At 42.3% G+C, this 23654-nt stretch overlaps 1 protein-coding gene across 2 annotated transcripts in view; it reads right to left on the minus strand.

Moving 5' to 3' along the window:
* ELK3 (ETS transcription factor ELK3) overlaps nt 1–22889 on the minus strand; it is a 42726-nt gene extending 19837 nt beyond the window's left edge. The window contains exons 1-2 of one of the 2 annotated variants that reach the window (XM_063322760.1): nt 22456–22889; nt 4739–4947 (exon numbers count right to left, since the gene is read on the minus strand). In XM_063322760.1, coding sequence (XP_063178830.1) covers nt 4739–4945 — 207 coding nt within the window. In that variant the 5' untranslated portion in view covers nt 4946–4947; nt 22456–22889. The remainder of the gene's footprint in view (nt 1–4738; nt 4948–22455) is intronic. The other variant, XM_063322761.1, reaches the window with a different exon arrangement.
* Between the last annotated feature and the right edge of the window lie 765 nt (nt 22890–23654).

Below are 23654 nucleotides of genomic sequence, written 5' to 3' on the forward strand. Positions count from 1 at the left end.
AAAAAACCTCATGGGGAAAACTCACTAGATTCCCTCTTGTGGTGTCTTGTTGAAATATTTATGGGGACCTTTAGTAGTCCTGAAACCTCTAGAGACTTCCAAGAGGTATGTGTCATTACAGCTATCAGAAAAACAAAGTAACTGGGCAGCTTCAACAAAAAGAAACCTACTAATCCTGCTTATAAAGGTATTTTAGTTCTACACGTCAAGCTAAAGTGCCCTGTGTGGGAATGGATGGGAAGGGTTTCCTTGCCTGAAAACGTTACAAGAGATTTCTGACCGGCAGAAGTGTGTGACATGATGGACATGCTGCTCAAGCTGTAGGTAGAAAGAGTGCAGGATGCCTTTCCTCAGCGCTATCTGTCATCTGTTTTGCTGCTCTGTTGAGGCAACAGGGGAAATGCATTAAATAAAAAGGGGGGAGGGGAATTTGGGTAACAAACGAAACAGGAAATGGAAAATCTTCAGATTATCTAAAAACCTTTAACAACCAGAATCATGGTAGCAAATTACAATCACATTTCCTGGGGTGCTTTATATCTGAATTTAACATAAAACTAGCCATCAGCCTCAACAGCGTGTCATGCTTACTTTCAAAGTCAGGCTAAGGAACTTGTCCTAATTGTGTTATTTTTCTCCAGTACTGGAATTAATTTACTTTTAAGTTCAGATGAATCAGTTGATGAATTTTAACAAGCCAGTGTTCCCCCCAAGCAAAATGGCAGAGCTCATAAACCTCCATTTATCCAGTGATCAGTTTTTCTTTCTCCACGGTGATTAATTTCAAAGACAAAGCAGGAAGCAGTAGCTCAGTTAGCGTCAGCTGTATGCTGCAGCAGCAGAGGGCAGCCCAAGAATGGAAAGCCCATCCTATGTGCCACCATCATTTCTAAAATATCGCTGCCCTTTGCCTCAAACTTACGCGCTGCCAGGTCTTTTAGGTTATAGGTAAAGTCCCTGTTGATAATTCCATGACCCAAACAAAGTCCAGAGTTCTGCCTCTTGCCTTCCTTGCTGCCACTCCCCAGCCTGCAGCACAATGTTTGTCCTCTTTGCCCAGTGTGCATCCCCTTTACCCCAGCACATCCAGCTGTCAACACACCCGTTACTGCCAACAGCAAGGGTGGGGACAAGGATCTCAGAAGGCTCCTTAAGGTTACCTCAGGGTTTAGACTACTCTTGGTTTATCCCACAAATTGGTGAACGGTCCAGGGGAGAGGAGTGCAAAAGTCTGAGAGGCTCTTTCACCTCACCAGCCCTTCCCCTTTTGTTTTGCAGAAAGGAAAGAATGCCAAGGAGCCTTTCCTTCCCTCCTTGACTTCTTCTCTTTCTGTGCTACACAGCATAGGAAAGCAGAGGAAGCATTTAGGACTGAACCCACTGCTGAGCACCCCCTGCCAGCCTGCCAGGATTCATTATCTGCTAGCTTATGCCAGTATCTCTCACACTTCAAAACCTGCAGCAGGTTCTCCTGTCTCTCCTGCACTCTCCTAATAATCTGCCTTTCTCCACTGCCTGGAAACCAACAGGACACAACACACCATACTCACACACACAGTGTTTTCTGCTAACGGAGTTACTCCTTCAATTCAAACAGCAACAGCCGTGGTTTTGGTTTGGGGTTCAAACCCCGATCACAATACCTAGGGAAGAAAGAGCTTATCCTTCTTTCTATCTAGGAGCTATGACCTCCATTGGGCTGCGGAACTCCTGGAAAAACAGCCAAAATCCTTGTGCCACACCTAGATAAAATTTGTGGACAGAAGGAAGAGTGCACTGAGTCCAAGAAAGCAGCTGTAAGAACAGCAAGGAATCACCTCCGCCAGAGCCCTGGTGAAGAAACGGTTCAGCCACTCCTCTGGCAGATGCTGCACGAGCAGAGACAAAACAGATGACAAAGGTGTGTGTGCGCTGGAGGGGGGCAACTGAAAACAGTACAAGGGTAAAATAAAAGGTTATAGGATAAAAAAAGAAAGGGCACCACAAGTAAGGAGCCGTTATATTCCATTGACTTGAAGAGATCAAGCGAGATCTCAAAGGACAAGAAATACAAATATCTCGTCCCCTGTTTTTAAGCAATGTCTGTTCAGTCACTAACTGTACTTGGGCTCTGCCTGGATACACTGTTCATCCAGCAGCAGGCACTCTGTCGCCATTGATCCCAGTCAAGTTTATAATCAGAGGGGCTGAAGTCATAAAATGAAGCGAGCTTGCCCATGCTGAGCAGAAGCCTTTTCAGCACTTAGCGAAGGGGAATTCATCACACCAACTGCTTGGAACAGCCGCTGCACTGTCCTCTCTGAACCTTTTTATCCCTTCTCAGTCAGGCCACCTTTGAAAGATGTGAAGTGAAAAAATCTGACTTCTAGTGGACAAAATACTAAAAACATTTCATGGCAGAACTTACAGCTCTAAATCCGAAATTAAAAAATTCTTACAGAAGAAGGAATCCTTCCAAATTCCAATGTGAGTAATAAAAAGTCTGATCATCAAGTTGTGCAAATTTAATTTGCAATCAGCATAGGTTTTGGTGGCTGTGTTAGACTGGCTGCATAGCACCCAGCACCACTGTGCCCTTCAAGAATTGGTGCACTACAAATAATACATGACAACAGTACTCTGAGCTTAGTTCAGCAACAATATCTAGTTTCCTCTGCCTTGTGCAGGCAGCCAGTATGCCGTAACTGTGCTGAACACTGGTGTTACTCACTGTACAATCTCATCTCACTCGAAATCAAGGTGGGGCTTTGAAGTTTTCCTTTTTAATATACAAAATCTATAACACTCCTTTTTAATACTTAATCTTCAAGAATATAGGAAATAGTAAAACCTATTAATTTAGACATATTACTAAAAAAATCCATTTAAGGGGAACTAATCCTAAAAAGATTTAATATTAATTAGTAAAAACAATACAATGTTCATCCAAAAGAGGCTGGAGAAACAATTTGGAAGCTCCTTGAATTTGCTGCAGTCTAAAATCAAGAAAGATGAACGTACAAGATATTGTAGCACCTCTGTATTTGTGTACTACAATTTTTTTACTTCTAGTATCTCAACACATCTGAGAGATTCTCTTCAAATATCTTTCTGTTATAGCAAACTAATACATATCCTGGTTACTCCCTGTTCTCATTTTTGCATTCTCTGTTGTACTGTTGCCACCTTGCTTCATGCTGCACAATAAAACCAAGGTCTAAACGTCAAAGTGAAGGATGGTTTCACGAGAGTGACAGTGATCTTATGAAGTCCCACTATACCATAGAAATTTTATTTTCAGAGATGCTAGCTACCAGTAACCTCTACTGACCTCTTCTAGATTGTGGACATGTTCATGTTGTCTTAAAATCAGAAGTAAACTGAGTGATCTAAGTAACTCCAGATTACTATGTTCATATGTTATTATTTCAGATTTCAGTTTTACATAAAGAGGTTGAAAGTGGAGCTCTCAACAGCCAAAAGCTCTGCACTAAGTGTACGCCTACACTATTTGCCTCTAACCAGCTCCTGAGAGCACGCAAATAACCACAGCTTGCCAGTTATAAGGCTGCTGCCTAAACTGTGCTGACTCCTTGGGTCTTATTAGTTCTATCAAGCCCCAACAGATGTATCTGTAAAGGAGGGGCAAAATTCATTACGTATTGCAAGGGCAGATAAATTTGATGAAGAAACCCCTACCGAAGCACATATTCCACTATTTTCACTTGAGATACCCAGAAGATAAATTCCCAAGTGGGAGTAAATTTAACATTCTACAGCAAGTACAGTCTTCATCTGAAATGAACTCAGCATGAGACTACCTGGACAAACAGACCCAAACATATCCCTGCTCTGACACCCACCATCTGACCAGCTGCTTTTCGCTCTGTTTGCCACTCTTATTCTGCACTTTCATCCAGTAAGACATCGCATTAGTGCTCTCTCATATATATAGCTGCTAAATAAATGATATCAATGTATAATCTGGACTACCGTTGAAGCTAACACAGATTTTGTCCTAAAATGACATAGTGAGAAATTTCTGAACTCTTAGAAACACTGAGCATTAACACAGGAACAGTTACAGTGAGATCCTGCTGAGGCAATACTGCACTGTCCTAAGTGCAGAAGTGTTACAGCACTGTATTTCCAGCTAATAAATTAGGACCCAATACAACTGTAGAAAAGATCTACCAGAAAGCTCAGGCGAGACTAACTAAAGCACTGGCCAACAGGATCTATGCTCCAAAGGATGTGTTTCATGAAAACTGTGAAAACTCAGCCCCACCCTCTATGCTGTTGGGTTATTTGTGTGTCTTTTCCTTGTTCTTACATAGGCGATACCTGCTGGCAAAGCTGCCGCTCTGCCCGCTGCATTGCGGTATCACTGCCTTCTACCGCCTCCCTGCATTCCAGAAGATCCTATGCAGGCTGTAATAATCAAACAGTTCTCCGTTATCCACAGTTATTTTATTGGTGTCAAAAGCTACAGAAGATATTGGGTAGCCAAACGCATAAACACATGAAAGCATCAGTAAGTGTAAACCTAGGTCAAAAACCTCCCCTCCTCAGGAAATGGGATATGCAGTTTTCCTGTGTGTTTTTTAGCTGCCCTCTTACCTTCACTGGGATTGCCTTCAACAGTGTTGTCTTTGTAAAAACTAGTTAGGGGAACTTTCAAAAAGCTTCCACATAGAGGTGAAATATCAAATGGTAGTGTTTCTATTTTCTTAGTCGGCATGAGAATAACGAAATTTACCTTGTCATAATAGTATCTGAGCGCTCGGCTCAGCTTGTCATAATTCATATTAGTTTTGTTTTTTCTGAGTCCCCACAGCTTAGCCACTTCTTCTGCCTTGAGTAGCTTGAATTCGCCATCATTAGACGTCCAGCAAATCAGGTGCTCATGTTTCTGGTCTAGCAGCAACTGCAAAAGGAACTGCCACAGTGTGATTGCACTCTCCATACCTACAAGGGACAAAGGAGAGCAACAGTGTGAAAAACATTTGGGAGCAGGTGTTCCACCCAACGTACATTTCAGTAGGAAGCTCTGTGTAGGAGTCATCCTACATAATTGAGCAAAGGAAGCTCCTACATCATTTACAACCGAACATCCACAAGACCTACAAGACCTGCACTCCAGTTTCAGTATGTTTTCCACGGGCATTTTTTGAAATATTTAGAAAAGCATTGCCTGTATAGTTCCCACGGTACAGGGTCATCACCAGTTGGTGTCTTCAATTCAATGTATGCAACCACCCTTCAAAGCAACATGCAGGGGAAAAAAAAAAAAGGACTTATCCATTGAAATGAACCAAAACCCTGATATTTACTGTCATGAGAAGCATACCAAATTCATTCAGATGTGCCACTGTGAAGAAGGGGAGGAAAAGGGAAGACCAGAGCAGTTGCCTTTGGTTAGAAGACCAGAAACCACACCTCCCTCCTCCCACCACACACGCTCGCCTTCCCTGTGTCATATGGCCTTTACATATTTTGTTTCTTCCAGGGCCTGAAATGGTTCTTGCTCCTTCTGTTTGCCAAATCAAATAGCTCAAAAGATAGTTTCTATTTTGCAGAAATGCTGAAAGTTCAGTACACTTAAGCACAGTAAAGCAAGTGATGTTTACACAGAACCTTTCTCTAATAGGGATCTTTCCTTTCATTATCATACGTACGACTGAAAACTAGGAATATTTTTAACAGTGCCTGAGTCTCACTTCTAAGGTCGTTTGAATACTTTTCTTTGCTAAAGGTGGTTTGAATATCTTTTTTTTCCACTAACTCCCTGTGCTACTGAGCCCTCTCTAGAATAAATCTTTTTTTTCAGGCACTGCAATAGAAGGATAAACTTAAGAATGACTATATTCCAACTCAGCACAGGCACATACACAACTTAAAACTTGGGAGTGTTACCACTGAAGACAATTTATTATTGTAATGAAGACATAGCTAAAATTGATCTTTTAAACTACAGAACTACAAAATGAGCTTTCCCCCCACTTTCAACAACATTGCCAGCCTTAGCACTTTAAAACTGTATCAAATCACTTTTTCTTGGCCTCCTGATACTTAATTCGGACATGTTATGTCTAACTAACAGATTTAAACATGCTGGTTTTACTCGGTTAACTGACTATGGTGCTAATGGGGCTAGTTATTACTTGACTTACCTTTGTGAACGTAACAATGGATATTTTTGTCTTTATTTAAACAAGCTGATGATTTCTGGGGGTTTTTTATTAATATAAGAAATTCTATATATATATATTAACTCTATATATTCTCTGTATACTCTCTTTATATATTCTCTTTGCGTCCTGACAGATTACACGGCCAGAAAATGCCAGGCTTCTTGCCTGACGTTTCCCTTGGTGCGTTGACCACAAGAGGGCACAAGGCTTCCAACTATCTACCACCTGGAAGAGTACATACAGCAGGCGGCTGAGGGAGGACTTGCCTCTCCCAAGTCTTCCCCAGCACTAAGGAAATCATGCTGCGTAAGCTTCACTAGTATAAAGGAAAATAAATTGCATAGATGCCGTGGCTCTTTCAAAGCTTTGCATGTGCTTAATTTCGTTTTTCATCACTTTATACAAATCCTTTTCCACATTGCATAAGGCAAGAAAAAAATGTATTGCTAGAATTAAATATACCTGAAAGTTATATATTGACTTTACAGTCTTTAAAAGTTCCTTTAAACTACACCATCCACACAAGTATTAACATCTTTAACAGAATATTTAATATCATAACTAATGAAGTATCCCTATTAATCTGGCATCATATTACTTTTCATCATATCATCATTACTTTTTTAATTAATATTTATAAATTTTGCAATTTACTTCACTAAACACATATAGGTATATACAGCCATATTACTTAAAAATATTCTTAGTTTCTGTACATCACTATATTTTCCAGCGATATTCTGCATAATTTCAGCTTGTATCACACAACTCTTCCAAACAAGAAACCACAAAAAGAACTTTTTCACTCTGGGATATTTGAAGTTAACTTACAAATATCTTTCTACAAAATTGTATAAAAATGTGTACAGGCGTCCCATGCTACAAAGACCTGTCAGGAGAACTTCAGCTGAGGAAATTAAAGATGGAAGAGAGCTACAGAAGCACCAGTACAAACTCCACCACCATGCCATTAATAAAAACAAAAATAAAATTACTGAAAAGAAAATTAGTTATGTTCTATCTCAAACCCGGACAAGATCATCACCAATGATGCCTCTTCAGAGAGGTTTGGTGGAACTGCACTTACAATGAAGTGCATTTTGCTGCCAGTCTCCACCATCCCCATTCTCCTCTCCCCAGGAACACTCACATGGTAACCTACAGCTAATGTTGCACTACAGTTTCCATTATGAACCTGTTTTCTGATGCTTGTCGTTTGTAAAATGTAAACAGCTTTGGATTCCTTTTTATCTACCAAGCATGGGCCTCATGGTGACTCAGCCACAGGCATAATGTAAAACACAGGAACGGCGCAAGCCTGGGTGAGAACATCCTACCCAACTTCACACTACCTGTCCTACAGGTAGTACCTGTAGGACACTACCAGGTTATTACATAAAAGGTTACTGCCACCTTTGATCAAAGTGGTTTGTTTCTTGGTGATCAGTTCTTCAACCAGCTGAGATACACACATCATGTCTGGGGGGGCACTTCAGGTGCCGGACCCAGGGCAGATGGCTGTGGTGCGATTAGCTTTGGGCAGCTCCTCACCGCCCTGCTTGCCTTACCATCAACTCCCCCAGCGCGTAGCTCTGAACAGGCTTTATAAAGGACCTGACCACCTCAGAATTCAGCATCAATGTGCTTATAACTGCTACGTGCATAAATCTTCTACTGGATATGACCCAAGCCTGCCCGCACAGAAATGAGATCCAAATAGCTCAATGCTGCATTGTACTCCATCCCTCTGTCTGTCTCACCGAGTTCCTGTATAAAGCTTCAATTATTGCTTTTATAGCAACTGTATGTGTATGATTCCTACATGAGGCAAATCACGCAAATTACATTTTCAGCTGATTGTTAATTCTATGGTCCTTTTCTTCTAAACACCCAACTTGAGGCATTCAGGTCTGATTTGCACTGGATATTTGCAGCTGTAACTACTTTTAACAGAAGCTTTGTGCTCAGCATATACGGTGACGTAAAATCTTAAATAACTTGAACTCAGTAAACCGGTGTTCATCTTTGTGCCTCGTTTCCATTCTCTAAAATGTGATTTGCAGGGCAGTAGTAAAAATCTAAGATCCTGCAGTGACAGGATTCTTTTACTGATGCAAAATATTTCATTTCCAATCAGCCCAACAGAAGAATTAATCTGCCTTTCTCTATGGGCATCATTTTGGGGTTCCACAAAGCATTAACTACCCTCTTGGGAGGACAACGTGGCCCCACAGTGTACTAAGCCTTAACATGGGCCCCATTTGAGTGGTGGAGCAGAAGAATCACAACAGAGGTAGTACAAAACATGTAATTTAATGAAAAATGTGCTACCTGTATTAAAAGTTATTATAAATTATGATTGGGAGGATTGGAAGTCTTCAGAAAACATTGTATTTAATTTACATAATTTCTAATTCTTTTTAATTTTTACTGACTCAAAGCAAATTCAGTGTCTCTCCTTAATTTGACAGAAATGGGTGTTAGGATGTGGTCACCTCCTACAGGGCATGCATTTCACATTTCATTCAACTTTTTATTAATATTAAATAGTAATAATAAATATTCCTGTTTTCTTCTGTGCTCAGTACAGGATTTGAATGCTGGACAATAAATAATACATGGAACCACACGCTGAATTACATGGATTAGAAGAATAGTTTTTAATAAATCGCTTATTTAGATAGTGACATTCATCTACGGTACAGAATGACCTATGTAAGAAACATATTCTGTGTCATGGAAAGCCTAATCAAAATTCATATAGTCAAAAGAGTCAGGTAACTCATGTGGGTTTGCCATTTTACCATTTTTTAAATATTTATACAATACATTTGACAGTAAAAGGTATTTTCTAAGCCATGAAATAAAATTTGCTAGGTTGACCTGACCTAAATAGCCTACTAATTTTACTTTTTGATCAGTTCCACTACTGCTGATGCAAATAATCACTGGCATAGCCGGAAGGAATTATACTTGGAAATGGTGTGTTAGACAGCAAAAGGATATTTCAGGACCGAGTTTTCTGAAAGTCCACTTCTCAGGCAGCTGTGACAGGTGACCACATAACACCCTTTGCATTACCAATCTACATTCTTTCTAATGTGTGCCCCCCCCCACCGCCATTCAAAGGCGTGACACAATGCGATCTCCACACACCAAATTTTAAGTTCAGGACTGATGCGGGAAGGAGGCAACTCGGAATATCTGTGCTGATAATACTGCTCCTTTTCATTTCAACCAAATTAAGGGACTAACGGAAATGCCTAAACTTGAAGTGGCAGCAAAGTCAACACCATAAACTCTCCCTGAAGAGCATAATAGAAAAGCACAGGGCAAAGCATTCCATCTAAGAGATGACTGTCTTGTAAAGGGGGTGTCCAAATTCCTCACGTAGGTGAGGGGCCCAAATGCCAAACACTGGCTCTCCCCTTAGTGTATGGAGACTGACTTCCACCAGCACGAACAAGCACTGTGAAAACATTATGCAAGTTACACTAGAAATGGTTAAGACATATGAATACACATGCAGATGAGCTGCATTAGCTTTTGGTTTTTTACCAAGACAATACATAGGAAATTCCATATGATAAAATGTCAGTAAACTAGCATTAGGGTAAAAAAAACCCTGCTGGGCAAAATAAAATAAATAAGCAAGCCATCTTCAGTCCAGGCAGTAGAAAACTCAGAGACAAAGTTAGCTAAATAAAAAGCTTAGTATCAGAAAGATTTACGAGATGAACTGTGAGGTAAGTAGGATACTCTTCGGGGCATTATGCTTTGTAGGACTCTTGCACAGGAAAAGCTAGAAGAAAAAGGCAGAAAGCTGAAAAGCAGCTCTGTAGCATTCAGGACCTCTGCAGAGGTCCTTAGCTTCCGTATGATTATGTTACAGTTGTATTCTTATCTTCAGTTCTCCCACATACTCCAGGTTTCCTACCCGGCTTCTTTCTCCCCACTCTACGTTAGCTTCGGCACAGCCTTTCTAAAATAAAGAGATATGCTGTTGATCCTGAACAATCAACATGAACAAGTTCTGAAGGCTAAAACTAGGAACGCCTCCAGGCATCAGGATCAAAACCAGCGCCGTGTTGCTTTAGAGGGTCCACAGAGGAACATCTGGGACTCAGCTATAAACCAGGTCATGGGACTTGGAGCAGAGCACGGACAGCTGAGTGGGACAGACTGGCTGGGGAGCCCAGAGGCTGAAAAAAAATAATCAGCTGGAGATCAATTAAATCTGGAAGACATAAAAGGTGTTAGCCAGCATTAGGCACTATAGGTAGTCACAGAGAGATGGTGATCAGACATGTACATGAAAAGGATTAAGAGGCAGAGTCAGGGCAGGGAAATTAATTTCCCTTAGTGTAGGAAGAAACTGCCGATTCCTTCTGTAGCCAAAGCAGCTGCAAAAGATTCAGCTCCTTTTCCTATACCCCACCACAGCAGGCACACACCTCCACTTACATTTCCCTTACAGGCAAGCGTGTGCTTTTGCAAGCACACAGCTTTTCTCTGTAACAGGCGCCTTTCCCCCCCTGCCTTTTTGACTACTCTGGAAAACGTGTGTATATTTTTTTGTACGTCCATTTACTGCTTTTGTATCCGAATTTGGGCCAACAGCACGTTTCTCTGAGCAGCGTGACGTGGGGCATTGTTAGCTTCTCATTCACGTTAGCATTCGGCTTCCTTTATTTCTGCAGGTTGCAGCCAGGAAACTGGAAAATGGGCCACAGGAAACCTGGCCTCCTACATCTGTCCCAGTTTGTAATAGCAGCTCTGGTTTTATTTTTCTAAGTGTCTCAGGTTCATTTTAACCCTTGAGGTGACTGCTGCAATAACATGCGAAAGAACATGACTCTTTTGTCATCATTTTTTTAAACCACCATTTCTCAATACCAGAAACCGAGATTTTGCTAAGCTGTACGAATTTTTAAAGTATATTAATACTTGTATTAATAAACACTTATGTGAGTTTAAAAAAAAACGCTTTTGTTCGAAATTACCAAAACAATTCCATTCCATAATGACAAATACCAAAGAGTATATTTAGAGCAAAATATGGGATAAGGCAGTCTCTATCTGTTTCAGCTATATACATTTTTAAGGTAGTTCTAAAGTGAATGTCCATATGGAAAGTTGAACAGCTTACAAATCCTCTAAGCCAATTTTTCTCTTTTACATTTTCGTTTCTATAAGAAATGGAAGCACACTTGTTTTGCATTTGATTACAGGAGCAAAAGGGTGCTGATCAAATAAAGAAACTTTTCTAGAATAGTCAAAAAATCAGTCAGCTGTTAACATTTTCCGCTAAAAATTCATCCATATTACAATGAGTATATCATGAGAAGTAAAAGACAACTGCCAAATCTGCCCTAATGTTTGCTCAGAAACATTTGAAAGAGCAACGCAAAAGTCTGAGTCAGTCCTCACACTTTATTTCTCAACAGAGATGCTTCAAGGGTGATAAATAGGATGTGGTTGGCGAAAAGTTAGTGATTCTGCCAGAAAGAAGGAAAAACAAATATCAATTTGTTTACTCAGAAAGTTTTCAAATACTCATCAAAGGAAATCTTACTGCTAATTTAATTTGCCTTGAAAAAATAAGCTCACAACTAAGTGTGTAAATATACCTGTTTTAACTTGAGGCAGAACTTTCTCTGTTAAAGGTAATAAATCAAATTAATTGTGTAGTCCATACCCCGGGCACTTTCGGCAACTGTGTGTATGATACAGAATGCTGGTAATTTTTCCACATCCAGCAACCAGGACATTTCCTGCCAGAGCATCCTCCGAGTTCTTCCATTGTGTTGAAACTGCAAAAACTTTCTAAATCAGGACTTCCTCCTATTATATTTTAGAGGCGTCTTTCTGGGAAATGCAGATTCAAGTGAGAAAAAAAAAAAAAAAAAAAAAAGGAATTCCTGCAGCACCACCCAGTGGAAACATTAGAAAAAGTTACAGAGTGCTCCAGCACACAAGTTCCGATTTGCTGCAAAACTACAGTAATATTGCCACACAAACACAGGCTGGTTTAAGGACGTGCCAAAAAAGCACCGAGGGTTTTGCTGGCCTTTGTACTTACCAGTGTCACATGAGGTATGCTTACTCTGCCACTCCTGCATAATAGTCTTCTCTTAACTTTATATTCTAATTTAACAGATTATGTACAGTAATAATTTGCAAGGTCTCCTTCTCGAGCAAGAATACCCACTGTTCTGGCCCAGCACATTTAAAAAAATAAACAGACTCCTGTGGTTAAGAGCAACACAAAAGAGACAGCAGCAAGATCTAGCAAAATATTATAGGATAACATCAAGTTCCACTGCAGAAAAGAAAGCACTCGCACACATGTCCAGTAATGCTTCCAGTAGGTACACTTGGTAAGACAAAGTTTGCAGTTTTTAATTTTTTTGACTAATTCAAAGAAAGGCCGAGGCAGATTTCCAAAGGAAGAAAGTTCTGCAACCTCCAAATTAACACAACAAAGGACTGGTCGCCTGCCAAGCAGAGGTGTGATGACACCGCCTCTAAAACACCAGTGTTTTCAGATTCTCCCTAAGGATGCAGTTCAAGAAACAGTTTTAATGCGACTGGAGTAAAAGCCCTTAGCAGGAGGGAATATGGCTAAGTTGCCTCCCTGCGGAAAGCTTGAAAAAAATAACCTGCTCAACTATTTCTAAAGCTAGCCGTAAACAAAACTACATAAATCCATAATGGCTCCAACCGTTCACCTTGGGACAGCCGTAAAATGAATGCAGGCTCCTCACACTGCTTTCTGTCTGCTCATGTGGTGCACATCTGTGGCGCGCTGGCTATACGCTACACTGCAAACTGAGGGACTTCTGCTTTCAAAGCCAGCCCTACGTGTTTATTTTCCCCATATGACATTCTCTCACTTTTTTGTCGGCATCAGTAGGACACAGATCACAATTATTCGGCTGTCCTATATAAAATTTCGGGTAGTCCCTTTGATGAATGCAGAGAAAATATGCATGAAAACAAAAATAGCGAGAGGGAGCAGAGGATACAGCCTTCAGGAACAGTGGCTATTCTGAAAGTTTACTTGACATACCAAACGGCGACTACTCCCAAATGTAAATGCTTTTTCCTTATCTGTACTCCCTTTTTAACCTGAAATATTAAAATTTCCAATTTTGTGACAGCAGACAGAACGCTTTATAACTTATGCTAGTAGCTCTAATATTTTAAATGGTGTATTCATCCTGTCAACTGTCTCAAATGTTGCTTTTAATACATTCTATATTTGGATTTTTAAACTAATCTTCCCCTCTCGACTGATTCTTCCTAGATTAGAAACTTAAGATAAACAAGCAGGTCTTTTTAATACCGCGAGCAGAGAAGAGCCTGGCTAACAGGACAGGAAACGCAGTCCTGGGAGTTCTGTTCAGGCAAACCGAGGTGGCTGGCAATTTCTGTGAGACCCGAAGCACAGCAAGATGATAGCAGCTCATGCTGGCAGTCAGAGCTCACCCTCCCACGCACACTCAATTTTCAGAATTTACTTCATTAGCAAAATGAACCATTAAGCTATTAAATAACATACAGGCTTACATGTATATTGTCACGTTGCAAAGGGAGTCGATCATAGCATTATACCGAAAATGGTGTGACACAATTCAGCAGATGGTAACCTACAGACATATAGAGATATTTTACCTGGACAATTCCTTCCCAAAACTTTAGCGCTATTGCAATAGTCCTTGGAGCACGAGCCAGTGTGTAAGTGACATAGTCAAAAAATTTGAGCCGTTAGTCACAGTACTAGTCAAGGTCCTTATTTTTCACTTTAAATGCTATTATTTCTGTGCGCAATGGCTCATAGTAAAAACCAGCATTAAGAATCACTCTTACATGTCAAAATCTCAAAAATCTGCTATTCTCCTCCTTTCTCAGTGCTAATCAAAGTTCTGATATGCATATTTAGCATGTGCTAAGCTAAACTGAAACCCAATTAAAAGATTCTTATCTTCTGACATTATTCACTTGTCTACTACGCCAACAAGAACCTGAAGGTCACACCTACACATTTCCCCTAACATGGTTCATCAAATAGTAGAATACCCAGCAGAATGTATCATAAAATACACAAGATTTCATCCAACAGAAGATCTGGTTGTTACTCTCCTGTACTGTGTCCTGTGTACTTAAACTAATTCCCACGGCTGTTGCAAACTACGAAGGAGAGACAAATGGGACACTATTTCAATGATTACAGCAAATTCTGCTCTATACGAAGTGCCTAGGTTGCCTGTTTAGAAGTGACATCAATACACCAACTGGTTTGTTAGTGTCTCCACTGCTCAGGATACGTTAACAGCCACGATTTTGAGTTGTACGTGAAATCCTGCATGAGATTCCACGTTTCAGTAAGACTCAAAGACTCTACCCCCTCTCCTCAACTTGGATGAGACTGCCCAGTTAGTTTTATTGTACCCTACTCCCGGGGAATCAATCCAGCCTTGATACTGCTCTGTTTGGAACCATTTGCATGGCAGAGCTTCAGTACTGAAGCAGCAGTAGCGAAGGAGTGCCGCAGTCATACTTTCTATACCAGCCCTATTCCACACTCGCAGTTTGTTAAACTAACCACACACGCCAGTTGCTCTGAGTCTGCTCTGAGTCACCAGACTTCACAGAGGTCTATATCTAGAATCTAAACCCACATTCCCATCTCAGCTACATTAGCGTAGCATGGAAGAAATTCTCTGAAGGTAGTCAACTTTCTCCAGATTTCGCTGAGAGAGCTGCAATAGGAATTTGTTCTTATTTTCTAAATGCTTTTTAAAGTTTGTCTCTTCACATGAATTACTGTTAATTGCTGGGAAGAGATAATAGTGGTACTTGAGTCCATAAACTTTTTGTTTGTGCTGTATTGTGACTTGATACAACAGAGGCCACTCAGCATTACCACAATATAAACATTTAAAACCAACAACACTCATTAGCATCCTTCCCAAAAAGCTTGAACTGAAATACAGCAGATCAATTTTCTTCATATCATAAAAAAAAAAAGATGAAGAAATATACAGAGATACAGTAAAGAGGTGCTGTCACCACATTAGAGGCAAATGGATGCGTAATAGAAATCTGTTTTCCAGATGATCTGTCAGCTGTTTTGCAAAATGAGGATGGGAAACTTATAGGAGGACATTTGATTAAAAACATTTAGATTCTTTAAGTAAAGTACATAATCCAAATCTACTCTTTTTTGTACAACCGCAAAAGCGTATTTTACACAAACTTCTCTGCTTGTTCACTAATATTTTTAGAGAAAGAGCCACCTTGTAAAATTGTATTAACAGGACTTAATACTTGGGTTAGTGCTTAGAATGCTTTTACCAATTTTGAATAATTGGTAGGAATCATAAAAATGACAACCAAATTATTCATTACATAATTTAAAAACAGCTAAAACTAAAAGACAACGTGTAAGATGTACGTTTTCCTCTCCTAGTACCTCAAATGATCTTCAAGTTAGGATCCACAAAATAAAAAAAATGTGGATTTAAAGCTAAAGCTTTAAAATCTACTTTAAAGCTGAAGAAACTAAGACGGGGTTGTTTTCATGAGAGCCAAAACACATTAATATGTACTAATCACTATTTGCTAAGATTATCCAAGCCATATTCTGTCTTCAAATACTGAATAGTAAATTGGCAAGCGGAGACACAAACGTGATTGAAAAGACTCCTTGAAATGGGTCCGGGGGAAGCCATAGAATGGGCAGTACCCTTCACATGCTGCTGACACTGCAAAATTTAGAGCAAAGCTAGAGGACACTTGCACAGAGCAAGCAAGAGCTACTCCAATGCCTTAGTTACATTCAGGCCAAGCAAGCATTTAAATGTTTGCAACATGCAGTTAGTCTCACTGCACTAAAGAAGTGCTGACACACTCAAAAATAAATACATGCCTAAGTGCTTCAGAAGATGAAAACAAAGTAAGTTTGTGGCTTCCTACAGAAATTCTTTTCCTGAAGAGCCTGAGCTGTATCTGACCACTCAGACATAGACAGAGCACACGGTATAGCACTTAGAAACCTTTACGTAGTTGACTGACGTTTATCTTAAAAGTTCATAGGTGTCATCATACAGGTGAGCAGTCTTCAACATGTGGCCCACGCGTGCAGGGGTCAATGGATTCCTCCCGAAGGAGAGGCAGAAGTGCCCCAGTACTACTAGAGTAGGCTCAGCTGCAACACAGACATCTGCACAACTGCCCAAAAATAATTATGGGTCCACAGATACGAAAAGGACAAACCTCACTGCTCTAGATAATCACTGCAATGCTACTGGAGCAAGCAGACCAAAATCAGACATGGTGCTGGTAACTGTAACTCCATGGGAGTAAAAAAGTGTAATTTTCAGCTGAGTTGTATCTGCCTAGGGTATGGCAAAATTTGGCCTCCGATGTTCTCAACTGTAATATAACTTTAAAATAATTACTTAAATATATTTAGTCATTCAGTACTCTGTAAGATACCGACCATGAATTACACTGATTAAGCAGATCAACAATTCCAGGGCACTTTTTGGTACTGCAAGAACTACCACAGTATTCATACAAAATTTAAAATGCAAAATGACTATACAGTTATCAACTGGCATTTAATCAGCTGGCAGGTAGTGCCTTAGTGGTATTTTCATATCAATGCTCATGGCAGGTATTTTCTTTAGTTTTTATTTTCAGAAAAGCAGCAACTCTCCTTCAAAGAGTTTTTGAATTAAAATCCACTCTTAACAGCAAACCCTTAAGCATTTGAATTCTGATATAATTACTGGCATATAAAACCACGAGTTAAAGAAAGTTTTAAGGACAAAGATGAGTATTCTTTCTGTGAAGTGCACAGATAAGATGTACTTCATCTGCTTTGTTTCCATATATGCAGCCCTGTATTTTGCAGCGCGGTGAGCTGGACTTCCTGTACCTACACCTTGACATTCGCCTCAAAATCATGACTAAGTCTTTAATCATTCATTATTCACCAAAATACTTCAACATGAGAATACACATATTCAGTCTTTCAAGAGCTCTCAACAGCCTCCAGAATATTAGCTGATTCATTTAACAAGCCACAGGCCAAGTAAACATCTGTCTAATGATTCAAGACTCTGAGATTCCCTATTGTGGGAAACTCCGAGGAGAAAGCCACGGTGAATCAGTCCGAGGATACACAGTACAACATGATTTTCAAAGGCCCGTAAGTGACAGCCGGTTGCATGAACCATTGGGTGTGGTTACGAAAGATACACAGCAGCTCAAACCCAACTCTACTCTTTGAAATTGGCCCAGGCTAACAGTGTCCTATAATCAGTGTCACAGCTCTAAGATGGATTCAAGCAGCAGCATCCGTGAATGCTGCACATTGGAGCCGCTGCCACCAGAAGAAAACCATGGACTCATAAATAGTCTGAATTGCACAAGTGAGTCCAACCTGCCATATCTGTGTGGGAAGTACTAGCAAAGAACTGACAAATTAGCTATCTTATTTAGTACTATGACAGAGAACCACTCACAGATAACTGTAACTACACGAGCATAAGAAATTTTGTATGAGATCACCAAGATAAACCAGCTAAAATAATTTTTTTACAAATACATGCATCACAAATGTGTTGGTCCTTCCAGCCTCATCCCACTCTCACTTATCTTTAGTAGCCAAATGACTTTTTATTTCAGCGTCTATTTCTTTCCTTTGATTTTCTGAAGCAACATGTTCTTATGTGATTGCATTCCCGAGGCAAAGATTTGTATTTCCTATAACAGCTGATGGACCTCAGTGTCCCCAAGTATTATATATACCTATCTTCCTACACATACGACCCTCAGAGCAAACAACAAGCTCCATGCACCTTGGTGAACCCACGAAATTACTTTCATTCTGCGCCAAGTCCTCCAGAGCAGATTTTTAAACTACAGTAGATTTCAGCTTCAGTTCTATTAAGTCACTTGAGCTGTAATACCTTCCCATAAGAACCCCTCTACCATAACACACTCTGAAGCTGGCCTCCATCCCAAGAAGGGCATTACAACGAGAAGGTAAGGTTTACATAATTGGACTTCATACACAGCAAAGGGGAATACTCCAGTCTTTGGAGTGAGACACTTGATTTGTTTTCATGATCTAAGTTTAATGCAATAACATTAAGTAACAGGGGGAAAGAACCACCGTGAATCAGTAAGCAGTGAGAACTGCTAATGAATAAAACAAAACAGATACTTGTTTCTACAATATGAAAGGATCCATGTAGGCAGTGGTTTACAAACACAGTTACAAATAGGGCTGTAGCTGAGTTTTCCCCCTGAGATTGTGTTGCTTATTTCAGCTGTTGCATCCAGGTGGAGTTGGTAATATTGGAAAGGATATAAGCCTGTAGGCTTTTCCCTTTTTAGGAACAACTGATGGAGGCGATTTGGAAAATCAATATACAAGCAAATCTGGTAATATCTCATCCCGGATAGTACGTGTTCTTCTCACATGCTTTATATTTCATAAATTAAAACACGTAAAGAATAAAATCATACTTACAGTGAAAACACCTTTAGGACTTTTTTATTATTTGAGTGGAAACCATCATGCACTATCTGATATTTGGATTTTTGCACTGTTCTAAACAGAAATGTTGTATTTTTAACACATCTATGGATTATTTCTCATTTACTCTTTGAGCTATACAGAACACACAACCGATACACTACTACTACTACATCTGTTTTTCTAGGAGGACATCAAGATGTTTTTACTTACACTGAGTGAATACAATATACGAAATTTATATAGTGTAGATAGACTATATTTATCTGTATGTATGAATGTGTGTGCTTCATCTACACTTGTCAAAGTTTAGGCTGGGCCAGCCACTAAACGAACGACAGATGTTCTCTGTTAACCGCTCTCCCTTCCCAAAAGGGTAAGGGAGAGAGAATAAGGGAGAGGGAATTATGGGCTGAAAAAAAACCTAGAACAGCTATAATGAAATATTAACAACAAAAAAAAAAGTTAATAATATTACTAAGAAAATAATGAAACATATACAAATATATACAAAACCAAATATGAAGCTCCCAGGATGACGATCCTGTCACTGGCAAGTACTGGGACAGGACTCAACGGTAGGTGGGAACTGGATTTGGGAAGGCACAGATCGGGATCAAAGGCAGAAGAACGGACAGAGTCCTCCTCAGATGCCAGCCATCAAAGAAAAGAGAGTTAACCCCTTTGGTCCCTCAGCTTTATACTCAGCATGATGCTCATGGGATGGAATACCCTGTTGGTCAGTTTTGGGTCACCTGTCCTGTCCACTGCTCCCCGCAGGTGCAGCCCCTCTATGCTCTTCCACTTCCGAGCCTCCAACATGGTACGTAACAAAGTTAGCTGACCTTGGTTGTTACGGGAATAAGTAAAAGCAAGAGCCTCGCTGCATACCATTCCTTGGTATTAACTATAAACATCAGACCTTATCACTCTGGGGACAGGCACTGTCTGAAAAACACACCGTTAATTTCAAGGAGTGCAGTCAGTTAAGAGGAGACTTCACTGAAAAGTAAAATTACTGAAAAGAAAATTGCTTTTGTTCTCTCTCAAACCAGGACAACAGTGCTTCAGCAGATGGCACAGTGAAATTCCAGCAATATTTAATGCAATAAGTGGACAATTTAGCGTCCATATTTCAAAAAGAGATAATAAGAGCTAGGGAACACTCTTCAGTAAGGGTTTTGGTGTTGTACACCACACTACCCGTTCCATAATATATTCAACAGATTTTTTTACCATTATGCCCAGTAATGCACCTCTGTCTCTAAAATTTAGACTTTTACAAAAGAAATAAAACGCCCAAACCAGAAAACAGCTTTCACTACCTGATGACTACAGTTTACTGAAACAGACATCAGGCATTTTCTGTTTTACATACTATTCTAAAAATTTTTCTCTGCCCAACTAAGACAACAAGAGGCGTCTGTGTCTGCAGATCGTATCACTAATCCACTAAGAAAAGTCCTCTGTAAAGTGATGTTCATGAAGAACTTTTCTGTGCAGCGTGGACATAGGAAGTACAGGAAACACTGAAGATCCTCAAAGGTAAACACGTGGTATACTGCAGTTAGTTCTCCATCCAAGTACTACTTTTTTTTCCACAATATTTGCTATTTAATGCTATCACTTGGTAATTTAACTAAGAAGCTAAGTGTTACTTCCTATTACATGCAATTTTATTCACATTTTTTGACATTTCTTGGAAGTTAAAACCCACTTGCAAGCAAGACTCCATTTTCTTTGTTTGCTCCAGGCTTTTTTTGCAAAAAGTCGTTAACTTCTAATTTAAATTAAAGATCAGCAGGGCACGGCAAAAATCTTTCGAATTCTGAACACAGACTTTTTTCATGACCACTATGAAAATAAATCATGACAAAATAATTATACAAGCCACTAAGTGATATGTACAAAATAAATGTCACTTGGAAATTAAACGTGTAAAGCACCAATACAGCAAGCTTATGGGAATGAATATACTTTTCAAACGTGCCCATCACCTCAGTATCTTAACACAAGAGTCTTTTAACCACGTAATTACATACGATTGGCAATGATGCACAGAACCTGCTTACTGTAACACAGCCTTCTGTGTACCCCATTTCTGCACTTCGCCCTACGAAACTATTTATGCATAAATGACATTTAATCTGAAATAATCGAAAAGTCTGTATGAGCAAAATGTTAAGACGAACCATGACTTTCTGCTTGAAATAAAATGAAACCATTGACTTTTGAAGTTGGGAGTCCGCATGACCGAAAAGATGCTGCATTGTATAAACCTGTCTTAGCGCTACACCCCTAAGTAAATAAAGATGTAAGTTGTCTCCCTTTCAACTGCAATGTTAGAAAGGCTGACAGGGCTCCACAAAACCCTCCTGTGTTAGAGAACGGAAACTCCTAATGAGATTAGTTGGTGTGTGTGCAGACATTACTTAGCCATGACTAAATGGGCTCTCTTCCTGCAGCCAGTGGAAAATTCAGGGAACTTTTTCCCCCTGCAGCATCAGAGTCTCTCTAACCTTCAGCAAAGCCAGATCCAAAAACAACTCTCCACTTTCTCTCCCTTTCTCTCTCTCTCCTTTTTTTTTTTTTTCCTTCCCTTACAAACATTTTTAGTGTTTTTTCGGTTGGTCGTGGAAACTCTCCACGTCGGCCAAGGGGTCTTGGGGTGGCTGAGAAAATGGGGGGGGGGGGGCGGGGGGGAGTAGGGCCGGGGCGAACGCCGAAGACTACAAAGGAAACTGTATAAAAAAAAAAAAAAAAAGAGCAAATATATAAACCTGAGAGGGAGAAAACCACAGAGTTTCTTTGTGAGCTGCAGTGACTCATTTTCAAGATGTTGTCTGCTGCCAGTTTCAAACCGGAAGCGCATGGCAATTAGTCTTGCTGTTTCCAGACAAGCCAGAAACTCTCCCGACACTTTTTTTTTTTTTTTGCCTTTTTAAAGCCCCTTCTGCAGTTTCTGCAGGAGACTTCCCTTCCCCCCCCCCCCTCCAACTCCCCCCTCCGCCCGCGGCCTCGCAGCGGCGCCGGGGACCCCGCGGCGCCCCCCGCCGCCCTGACAGGCACCCGGGCGGCCCCCGCCGCCCCAGTCGCCGTTATCGTGACACGCTGCTCGCAGGGGACAGGCCCGGGCAGCCGGACACGGCCGGACTGGGGGTGCTGGTGGGGAGGCAGGATACGACCCGGCACCGCCGAGGGGGCTGCGGGGTGAGAGGGGTCCCAGAGCTCCCCCCGACCCGCTGCGCCCTGTCAGGCAGCGACCCCCTCCCGGCCCTGCCTTTCCTCACACCCCGGACCCCGCACACGCTCCGTCCACTCACCCACACCCACGGCTCTCGGGGGGCGGCGGGGCCCCCGAGGCGACCCTCGACCGGGCCGGGGGACTCCCTGAGGCGGCGGGATCCCCCTGAGGCGGCAGGAGCCCCCTCAGCGCCCCCCGCCCTCCAACCGCCGCCCCCCAACCGCCGCCCCCTGCCCTCCTTACGGCCGCGCTGGCCGGGCCCGGCCCCAGGGCTGGACCCCCGGCGCCGTGCGGGGCTCCGAGCCCCCCCGGTGTCCCCCCTCCCCCGGCCGCTCCTCACCTCCAGCCCGCGGTTCTGCCCCGCCGCGTCCCTCCCCGCCGCTGCCCCACCAGCGAGTTGGGGGTGTGGGGGAGCGCCGGCCTCCCCGAAGCCCCCGAAACTTCGCAGGAGCCGGGGCCGGCGCCGCAGCACTTGTACCTACCCAGAGCCTGAGAGGGACTTTTCCGCTCCCTCCTGGTACTTTAGAGGGAGCTGGGTAAAATCCCCTGGTTCTCCATGCTGACAGTCTTCTGCAGGCGCTCTGTTGCTCTTGCAATGAGATCCTGATTTTTCCCCCCCTTCTTTTTTTTTTTTCTTTTTTTTTTTTTTTTTTTTCCCTTCTCGTGTGTGTGTGTGTGTGTGCGCCCGTGTGCGGGAGCGAGCAGGAAGTCAGCGCAGTCAGACAGCGAGCCGGCTCACTTCCTCCCCTGCACTATTCCCCAGGCGCTTCGCCGTCTGTGTAAACAGGCTTTTCCTCCCCTCGCCCCTCGCCACGGCCGCCGATGCGCGGCATGGCCGCGGCGCAAGGCACGCACATCGGCCCGGCGGACGGTCAGCGGCACCTCCGCCACCTCGCAGGGAGCTCCCGCCGGCTCCCCCGACCTCCACCTCTTCCTGTGCTACACCCCCGGGGAGGAGCTTCCCGCCCGCCCCGGGCCGCGAGGTGCCGTGGCCGAAACCCACCCGTGGCCGTGGGGAGACGCTTATGGAGGGTTTAAGGGCGGGGGGGGTGGCGAGCGGCCTCGGCGAGGCGCTGGCCCTGGGAGAGGCGCCCGCCGCCGTCCCCGTCGGACCGGGGGCCGTGGGGCGGCGGCGAAGCGCTGGGAGCCCCCGCTTTGGGCCGGGGGCGTGAGGGGTTGGCGGTGTTGGGGGGTAGCTCGCTGGCTTGCTGCCTTCCCAAAGGTGCCCCCTTCGCCACTGGCCTTCCCGAGCCGGACCTCAGACGGGCAGCGAGACACCCAAACGGTGTTCGGTCACGAACGGTGTTCAACGTGACACGGCCAACGTAAACTGAGATTCAAAGTCAAGGGGCGCTCAAATCGTCAAATCTGAGGTGGATATTCCAGCTCGACGTCCTATCTCGCAGACAGGCCACCGGTAGTTTGCTGACTGGGATTTAGGTTTCGACCTCCCAGCTGTAGACCTCCGTCCTAAAGTGTTGGTTTGGACTTGCTGAAAGAGGCGCATTTCCAGTGTTTGGAGTTTACATCCTTTATGTCTCTTTCTTGTGTATCATATATCTGAATTGTACCATCTATTTCTAACTTCATTTGGAAATTCTCCGACTGAGCGACATTACTCAGACTGAGCGACATTATCTTCTGTCTGCCCAGTGCGCCAGTGATGCTCAACGCATAATAC

Source organism: Chroicocephalus ridibundus, chromosome 1, assembly GCF_963924245.1.
Source record: "Chroicocephalus ridibundus chromosome 1, bChrRid1.1, whole genome shotgun sequence".
Lineage (NCBI taxonomy): Eukaryota > Metazoa > Chordata > Aves > Charadriiformes > Laridae > Chroicocephalus > Chroicocephalus ridibundus.